The 10450-nt window shown below is 35.4% G+C and overlaps 1 protein-coding gene across 1 annotated transcript; it reads right to left on the bottom strand.

The window, feature by feature from the left end:
• Nucleotides 1-239: 239 nt before the first annotated feature.
• Nucleotides 240-4678, bottom strand: LOC110864267 (probable leucine-rich repeat receptor-like protein kinase At5g63930). Its single transcript, XM_022113302.2, has 4 exons — nucleotides 4171-4678; nucleotides 3261-3521; nucleotides 1688-2548; nucleotides 240-921 (listed from the first exon to the last, which is right to left on the bottom strand). The coding sequence occupies exons 1-4, from the start codon at nucleotides 4601-4603 to the stop codon at nucleotides 449-451; spliced, it is 2028 nt and encodes a 675-aa protein (XP_021968994.1). The 5' UTR covers nucleotides 4604-4678; the 3' UTR covers nucleotides 240-448.
• Nucleotides 4679-10450: the final 5772 nt, after the last annotated feature.

The raw sequence follows: 10450 nt of genomic DNA, 5'->3' as shown, positions 1-10450 counted from the left end.
TGATATGATCTTAAGATTTAGTTGTATTATTATTATTTTTTATGAAAAAGTCCCCGATTTTAAATTCCACTTTGGGCTCCATAATTTCTTTTTATGAAAAGGTCCCCGATTTTAAATTCCACTTTGGGCTCGCTCCATTATGGTTGAGCTGACCCTAATCAAAGTTCATGAAGATGTGAAGGTGGGGTTATCCAGCCCAAATGGCGGCCCGGCCCATTCATTTTTGGAGCATGAACCACTGGTTAGAATTCTTATTGCTGCCATTTTTCAAGAAAATAAGAGTTTACATGTAGATTTTCCTTGCTACTAGAATTACATCATTTAATTACAATCTGAATAAAGCAAAGGGTATAACCCATGGTTTTCTAAACCGGTTCGGACCGATCCGACGTCCGATCCGGTCCTAAAAACCATGGTATAACCAGAAACAAAAATACAAATTAATTAACTAAACAGAATTACTCAGTTCCCTAATCACATCCTCCATTGTTAGCCTGTTCTCCGGAAGCTCATCGACACAAATCAACCCGATTCGGGTCAACTTATCCGCCTCTAATTCAGAAAAATTCCCCTCAAGATGTTTATCTATAAAGTCATCAAACTTTCTGTCTGCAGCAGCAGCCCGTATCGACCCGGTGAGATTACTTTGGCCCGAAAGAATTTGAAGAAGTACAACTCCAAAAGCATACACATCACTCTTTTCTGTGAATTTGCCTGTTGTGATATACTCTGGAGCCATGTAGCCTAAAGCCGCACTGACTTTGAGCGCCGAGTAGACAATGTCATCGGCTAGTAGCTTCAGCAGGCCCGCATCTGTGATCAACGGGTTGTATTGTTGGTCTATTAGAATCTTTTCCATCGATATGTTTCGGTGGATCATCGCGGGCTTTTCCGCCTCGTCTCTGTGTAGATATGCAAGACCTGAGAAATATTGGGAACATAAATATATTTCATGTAAAATGTAACATCAGACCTTCTATACCAACCAATATTGTCTGCTTTGACCACAAAGAGCCTATGGATATATAGGGCTGTAAACGAACCGAACGAACATGAAGAAGACTTTGTTCATGTTTGTTTGTTAAGAAATATGTGTGTTCATGAACACTTACCGAATGAGATTTTATGTTCGTGCTCGTTTGTTAAATTTAGGCAACGAACGTTGATGGACACAAACCAGTGTTCATGAACACAAATGGAAACAAACGAATACAAACAAGCGTTCATGAACAAAATACATAATACACACTGATACTTATTAAATATTTTATCTGTCGGAGTTTTGAAGTATTTAAATATTTTATTTTTCGGAATTTTGAAGTATTTAAATAAGATATAAAAACTAAAAACACTAATGAACTATCGAACATAAACGAATACGTTACTGAATGTTCATGAACATAAATGAAAGAACGCAGCCTATGCTCATGTTCGTTCATTTAACTAAAAGTTAAATGGACGAAATTTCTTGTTCAACAAACGAACGAAAAAAAATGAACTTCCCACCGAAAGTTCACAAACTGTTTGCTGAACGTTTTGTTCGTTTGCAGGCCTATACGGATATGTATTTTTTTTTTACCACAAAGTAACCGAAGGTTCACAAACTGTTCGCTGAACGTTTGGTTCGTTTGCAGGCCTATACGGATGTGTATTTTTTTTTTTTTACCACAAAGTAAAACTAACTAACCTTTGGCTATGCCATTGATGATGGAAACCCTTTTGGGCCAGTCAAGAACATGGCTGCTTCTACCCTCCTCAACATCAAGATACTCTGATAAGTTCCCTTTTGATGCAAAATCATACACCAAAAAGCATTCACCTCTGCCTTTTGAGCAACAAAACCCTCTAAGCCTAGCTAAATTCTCATGTTTCAAAGAAGTTAACAAGCTCAACCCCTTTGTAAACTCGGCTTCATCGGCTTTACAACTCGTTACGCTTACGCTCTTTATCGCCACAACTGATGTGTCGCGTAAAACCCCTTTGTACACAGCCGAAAACTTGCTTCTGCCGAGTAAATTCGCATCTGAAAAGTACCAAGTGGCGGATTCGATTTCCTCCATGTTGAAACTCTGTAACGAGTCGGATTTCGGCTCTAGTTCGATGCAAAAACCGCAAGTTTTTGGTGACTTTTGTGTCGGGTCCCACGCGCAAGAGTAGTCGCTGCTCTTACGCGATGATTCCGGCACGCTAAATCTATGCTCGGGCGTCTCAGACTTGCTCCAGATTTTCTGTTTTCGCCTTCGGTGGACGAATATTGCGACAAATGCGGTAACAGTTAAAGCGGCTATGACCGTTACTATGGCTGCTATGATACCAACCCGTTTGAAATTAGACGAGTTGGTGCAATGAGTTTCGTTACAATGCGGCATAATGCTAGCCGATTGGGGTATGTTTTGCGGTATGGTAGTGTTTGATACCGGCGAAAATGGTTCGAGTTGGTTGATCATCGACATATCGAGGTTGGTACACGGTCTTAGCGACGAAAACTCCACACCACATAGATCATGGTTGTTCTTGTAACCGAACCCATTACCGAGCCGCTTCAAACCTGGAACAGAATAAACAAAATTCAAAAGAACTGAAAAACTGTACTAGTAAATAATATGTCACATTAAATATAAAGTTAACATCAATAATTATTCTAATATTTAAAGGGGAATTGACTTTTAATAATCTCACCTAGACCTTATTGGCCATTAATAATCCCACCTCAGAATATTACCCCAACCAGTCCCACCTTTCACCTATTTTTCCTACAATGGTCCCCCGTTAAAAAAACTTAACGGAGTTAAACTTTTTTCCAAATTACAAACAGATTTTTTAGGGCTTTTGATCAGAATGAAGATACGAGTCCATTGATGTAAAACTTGCCTTGAAACGGTGCTTCAAGTGACTTGATTTTTGTTAATTGGAAATTTAAACACCCAAATAGAAGCACCGTTTTCATCGTTTGGAGCACCGTTTCGAGACAAGTTTTACATCAACGGACTCGTATCGTCGTTCTAATCAAAAGCCCTAAAAAACTGTTTGTAATTTGGAAAAAAACTTAACTCCGTTAAGTTTTTTTAACGGGGGACCATTGTAGGAAAAATAGGTGAAAGGTGGGACTGGTGAGGGGAATATTCTGAGGTGGGATTATTAATGGCCAATAATGTTTAGGTGGGATTATTACAGGCCAATTTTCCATATTTAAACTTGAGAAATAATATTTAATACTAACAAATAAATTATAGATAAATGATAAATCAAATAATAATTACCTGTCGGAATAAACCCCGAGAGGGTGTTATTCTGGACATCAAAAAACTCCAACTTGGATATTCTGGCTATGTTTATAGGGATCGGACCGAGCAGCTGGTTAAAGCTAAGGTCGAGCCTCTCTAACTCGGCTAACCCTCCAAGGGTCCGAGGGATTTGACCGGTTAACCGGTTATGTTGCAAGGCTAGAACGTTTAGGTTCTTTAAGTTTCCAAGCTCTGAAGGTATGCTTCCATTTAAGTCGTTACAACACAACTCCACAACTGAACAAAAATAAAAAATAATCATCAATGTTTGTACTAGAGAGAATAAATTCCACAACGGGAAAAAAAGTACAAATAATTATCAATGTTTGTACTAGAGAGAATAAATCAGTTAGATTTACTATTGTTATTATTTTATATACAGAAAAACTACTATCGAGCCGGGTCTCACTAAAATCAGTCTCTCTATTAGTACGGGGTAGAGGTAAGACTGTCTATATCTTACCCTCATCAGACCCTACCTAAGCCTTGCTATTGGTAGCAGGGGCGTAGCTTTCAAGGGGCCGGGAGGGGTGCCTGACCCCCCAAACTTTTCGCTCGGTAGTTTTATGTATGTACGTTTCGTATAGAATTTTTTAGGTGTATACGTTTTCGACCCCCCGGTTTTATAAAAAAAGTTACTTATATAGAATTTTTAGGTTTGGTGACTTCCGACCCCCGGTGAAAATTTTCAAGCTTCGTATTGGCAGGATTTACAGAGTATGACGATGACGATATATACAGAAAAAAGATACAATTTAATTAGATTTTTCTTTCGTAAATAAATAATTGATCAATAATACACGATACATTTTTATTATTCTACAGTTTGATCTAAAAACCGACAAAAAAAAACCATATTCAACGAGTGTATAGACAATAATCTAACCTTGAAGACTAGTCATGTTACCGATCTCAGGCGGTATTTCTCCGGTAAGATTATTAACATTCAAATACAACTCCGACAACTCGGTGAGAGCCGAAAGCTCTTTCGGGATCTCACCGGTGAGAAAATTATAATGAAGGTATAAACCGGACAAACACTTCAAACCCGATATCGAAGGGGGCAGTTTTCCAGTAAGACCTTTGCCTTGTAAGGAAATATTAGCCACTTTGAGATACTCATTACAAGCAACCCCGATAAAAGAATTGCTACAAGGGTCACCAGATTCGGTCCATGATGTTAAATGCTTGTTTTCTGGATCCAAAGATGCCTTGATGTCCATAAGGACACTCACTTCTGCATTTGCGTTACATGGTTTAGGGGGTATGATTATGAGTAGTGTTGTTAGAGGTAAAAGGATGAAAGAAAAATGAAGCATTTTTTGGTGTGGTTGCAAAGTGGGTTTGGTTGGGAGAATAAACAGATGTGAACAAATGGTTTGAAAGTGAGGGAGTGAATGAAATGGGAAAATGTGGTTTTTTTGTAATAGTCAATGATTGGTAGATCCGTATGACTTTTTTGTGTTTTTTAATTTAAATTGATTTAGGTTTTTTCAAGAGATATTATTACGTATACATGATGAAAAGTTCTGTACCGCGTTTTATACTTGAAGGGAATATTATTATTCCATAATAAATAAGCAAATTTTTTGTGCATAACTACTTGTAATTTGTGTTTTCATAGTTTTTCAAAAAAAAAAAAGAGTTAATTACTGTTTTCGTCCCTGTGGTTTGTCAAAAATCACTATTTTAGTCCATTAGTTTAAAAATTGTGATTTTAGTCCCCGTGGTTTCACTTTCGTAACCATTTCAGTCCATGTGGTTTCACTTTCGTAACCATTTCAATCCATTTATTCTGTTAGTACAGGGACTGAAATGGTTACGAGGTGGACTGAAATTGTTACGTAAGTGAAACCACAGGGACTGAAATCGCAATTTTTAAACTAATGAACTAAAATAGTGATTTTTGACAAACCACAGGGACGAAAACAGTAATTAACTCAAAAAAAAAACTTGATTTTTTTAATTTTAACCCAAAGGTTTTTACCTTTTGCAATTTTAACCCTACATAATTTGTTTTCTTAACTTTAACCCAAACCTTTCATTACTTTTAACCCAAAGGTTTTTACCTTTTCCAATATTAACCCTACATAATTTGTTTTTTTAACTTTAACCCAAAACTTTTCATTATTTGCAATTTAACTTCACCACTTTTGTCACTTATACTTTTCATCTTTGGCAAATTTTCGGTTTACGTATAGTTCTTAATTTTTCAAGTTAATACGACGCAACGTACAAGTGTGGTTCAACTTTTTTATGTTTTGTTTCAAATTTTGCAAGTTAATACGACGCAACGTATATGTTTGGTTCAACGTTTTTACCTCTATTTTTTCATGTTTGACAGGTTTGTCGCAACACGCAGATCCTAGGTCGAGTCAGTGTTGGTGGTCAATAACGGTTGTGTGGCATTAGTACTATTTGACACCATTTTACGCCCCGCCGCAACGCGACGTGTGCTTTGGGGGGGTTTTCAAAGAAAAAATAGTTATGCATATGGTTGTCGTAACCTTGGCTTTGGGGGTTTCCAAAAAAAAATTGATTTTTTTTTTTACTTTTCAGCCAAAAGTATATTTCATAAATTACTAACCCAAAACTATTTGTTTTTTTACTTTTAACCCAAAACTTTTTATCTTTTGCAATATATTATCACAATTTTTTACTTTCAACTTTGGTCCTTTATAGTTTTCATTTTCCGCAAATTTTTTTGCTTTATGCTTGGTTCTAAATTTGTGACTTAACACATCCCAACGTGCGTCTTTGGTTTAACTTTTTTTATGCTTTGTTCTAAATTTTGCGAGTTAACATGACACAACGTGCGTGTGTGGGTCAATGTTTTTATATTCTCTATTTTTCCCCGTTTGACAGGTTTAACATAACGTGCGTGTCCTAGATCGACTTAGTCATAACTAAAGAATCCCCGCCGCATTGCGGCGGGTCTCAATTCTAGTTGAGATTAAATCACAACTTGCAAGTCTTGTACTTTACCTTCATTAATTAACTACAAAAATCATGTTTTTATAAAGAGTAAATTACAAAAGTCGTCCTTTATATATCTAACTTATTGCAAACTGTGTGTCATTTGTCTTCAATAATTGCAGAAAACGTACTCAATGTTTGCAAACCCTTGCAAGTTATGTCCTTTAGCCCTAACTCAGTTAATTTTTTATGCTTAAATCTGACCAAATGAACCCCATATGAGGGTATTTTGGTCATTTTACTCTAATGTAAGGTCCATTTGTTCAGATTTAACCACAAAAATACCTTCATGTGGGGTAAATTTGGTAAAAAATAACCAGAAAAATTAACTGAGTTAGGGCTAAAGTACATAACTTGCAAGGGTTTGCAAACATCGAGTACATTTTCTGTAATTATTAAAGATAAATGACACAGTTTGCAATAATTGACATACATAAAGGACAATTTTTGTAATTTACACTTTTATAGATTTCACCCACCCAATCATAATATGTTATGTCATTTCCACTTTTATTCTCTCCTCTTGCCCAAAAGCATAAAGGTGTTTTCTCCTGAACCATTTAAAAAAACATATTTGGTTGAGAAGATAGTGGACTCCACCACTTACCCCTCTCCCTTAAGTCCCCGCAAGCGGCAACAACTCACAGCAAATATAATCCCCTGGCGGTGTTTAACAGGTGTTTTGGTTTTCTTTTTCTATTTTGTGTTGGGTAATCATATTTTCTAATAGTTTTTATGCTTTTTTTATTTTATTTTTATTTTTATGAACAGCTCACTATTAAATAAATACCAAGAGTGGTTTAGTTTGTAATGTTGCGTGTAGATTTTCATTAAAACAGAGACAATTACAGAATAATGGTAAGTAGATGGGCAACAAGCTGCGCCGCTACCCACTTCTGAATAGCAAATCCTACCCTGCTAAACCCAAAATTATGCCCCTTAACATGCGCGGTGTTACTGCTTACCACCTGTTGAACCCGCTTGAGAAACAGCACCGCGTCAGGGGGGCGAGCGCCAAAGGTATCGAAAGCGAACGGGACGAACACATGCTGATTCTCGATGCAATCTTTTTTGTGCTTAGCTACTTTGCCCACCTCCGCCTTGGTTATCGTCTGGCCCGCCACAAACCCGTGGTCCCTTAGCCCAACGAGGGGCACACACCTGTCAAATCGACGCACGCGTGTTTCCCTCCTTCCCGTCCAAAAACAAAAATGTCAACGAGCCGTAAGTTAGATCTCCCTTTTAATGGTGGTGGTAAAAGGTGAAGGTGGTGAAGATTGGAGAAGATGAAGAGGGTGTAGTGGGTGGTGGGTCCCACATAAATTTTTAAATATTAATTATATTCTTTTAACTTTTTAGTTATTTATTTAACAACAAGGGTATTTAGGTCATTTCACACCCACTTGATAATGAAAAATAACTAAGTTATGGATAAAGGACACACTTTGCATTCTAGTATCAACATAAAGGACGATTTTTGTAATTTACTCTAAAAAATCGCATGATGAAAATAAAATTCGCATGTTGTATCTCAATCTCGTACGCTGTGTACTCGTACGCTGCGTACGTTAACGCAAAGTGTACGTTAAACACCCCTATATATATATCGTAAAATTTCACCCCACTTCTTATATTGTACGCCTCATCTATGTATTACTTGTGTAATGTAGCAAGGCCCCAAAAAAGCTAAATAAGACGATGTATAATATTTTAACTAGAAGTTAAAAAAGTGACTAACATTTAGCATTAGTTCTACCGGTTGTAATGACAAGTGTTGAAGGAGGGTTTTTTTTTTGCCATGAAGCATGTGAAGACGGCTTTACGTACTCAGATGAGTGATGATCATTGACTAATGCTTACATCTCTTATATTGAAAAATGAGTTCTTTGTGAAAGTTGCGATGAAAATGTTATGAATTGTTTTCAAAAGAAGAAAACACAAAAGGAACAACTATAAAATGTATTTCTATGTGTTTCAAATGAGTTTATATTTTTATTTTGTGATTTTCAATGACATTGTACTTCAATTATGATATTGGTTTTTATTATTTAATTCAACCCGACCCGACCCATCATGATTCAAAAATTTTGACTCCGGGTTATTATAAACTCAGGTGTATAAAAAGCATCATAGAAAAAAAAATCCTAGTTTTGTCGTTGGCCGGGTATACCAAAAACCCGATGGGTAAGGACTAGGTATGTGATTTGAAAAATAATGTTTTACGGGTATTGGACGAGTATAGAATTAGGTGATGCTCGAACCGATTACCTGAAACTATATACCCGTATACCCGAAGCATATAATCGAAACTGACCCCCAAAAAATCTAAATCTTTTTGGTTTGTTCCCTTAACCCATGTTTAGTAATGCTTTACTACAACAACTTCATTACATGGAAAGTAAATTTTTATTTCAAATATATATCTTGATGATATAATTTATATAATTTATCTGTAACACAAAGAAACATGTTTGTAAATCAGAGGAACTTACATGGCGAAAATTAAGTATGATAGATGAAGAATGATCTCGTCACTATACTACTAAGACGCAAATTATATTTTAGGAATATTGGATTTTAATAATCCCAACTATTCATCGTTGGCCGTCAACAGTCCCAACTTTAAAAATAACCACCGGTAGTCCTAACTTTTAACATATTGGCCTCCAATGGACTCTGACTAACAGAACCCTAACGGCGTTAGTCTCCGGTCGCCGGAAAAACGTTTTTTGGCCGGAAAACTCAATTTTCCCCGGAAAACTCAACATTTTCGTCACGAACCTCTTCGTAACCTTATTATGGACCTCTGGGAACCCTTTTCTAGTAAAAACCCCAATTATTAAAGTTGCCGGAAAACTCCTTTTTCGCCGAAAAACTCAACTTTTTAGCTGGAAACCTCAACATTTTCGTCCCAAACCTCTTTGTAACCTTAGATCGGACCTTTAGAAACATTTTTATGGACAAAAATGGTTTTCCAACGACCGGAGACTAACGAAGTTAGGGTTCTGTTAGTCAGGGTCCATTGGTGGCCAATATGTCAATAGTTGAGACTGCTAGTGGTTATTTTTGAAGTTGAGAGTGTTGGTGGCCAACGACGAATAGTTGGGATTATTAAATTCCAATATTCCTATATTTTATTCTACAAAAATGTAGGTTGCCGTTTAAAAAAGGGTAAGCAGAAAGTGTAAAAGGAATTTTTCAAAAATTGAATAATTAGTCAAACAAGAAATCATGACAAGTTAAAATAATTGGGTTGTGAAAAGGTTTATAGATCAATTTAAGTAAAAAGGTAAATTGTCTCCATATCTGCCTTTTTTTTCTTTTTGGCCCCATAAATGTTTCACCTTTCCCTGGTTCATTTTTCACTTTTTATGTTATTTCAATTTTATATATTTTCACTCAAACCTGCCTGAATTTTTTTCATATAATTTTTATAATAGTCAAAATGATTAGTATGTTTAGAAACTACATACGAATATAACTAAGACAGTGAATAATAAAAGAAAATGATGAATGAGAAAACCTCTGTGTTTATAAACGTTGAACAAATTATTTGTATTTTAAGGTTGATGAGCGAGACACATATATCATAACTCCTAAAAATATCAATTTTTAATTCAATTCTAACAAAATATATAAACTATTGTTGATGATGTAGTAAGGTATGGCATAGTTTTACGATGTTAAAAGGTAGTATATTTTTTGATTTACTGTTCGATTTTGATGCGTAACTTATACATCATACAAAATATGTTATTATACCGACAAGTTTTAAGTGGAAGTTAATACACAACATTTATTAATCACTCTAATTAAAATTTATAATTGAATTTGAGTGTTCAAAAATTATTAATTTTAGATTTACTGAAATTAAACTCCATTGAATAAGATCTTTTTATTTTTTCATGTGCGAAAATACCTATCATTAGAACAATGCCAAAAAAACATTTCATTCATAGCAACGGGAATCTTTTCTAGGACACATTTTTAAATGTAAAACGCTATGCCACAAGGGAAATAAAATAGTAAGATATTCAATATTATTTCATTTTTTTATTGTAGCTTCTAGTTAGATGTTTTTGTTTGTTTGTTCTTATCAAATATTAAAAAGAAAAACACAAAAACAAATCCTATCAAATATTAAAAAGAACAACACAAAAACAAATCCTAATACACATATAACAAATTTT

Source organism: Helianthus annuus, chromosome 6, assembly GCF_002127325.2.
Source record: "Helianthus annuus cultivar XRQ/B chromosome 6, HanXRQr2.0-SUNRISE, whole genome shotgun sequence".
Lineage (NCBI taxonomy): Eukaryota > Viridiplantae > Streptophyta > Magnoliopsida > Asterales > Asteraceae > Helianthus > Helianthus annuus.
The sequence above is the reverse complement of the archived record's forward strand: the minus strand, read 5'-3'. Positions and strand labels throughout refer to the sequence as shown.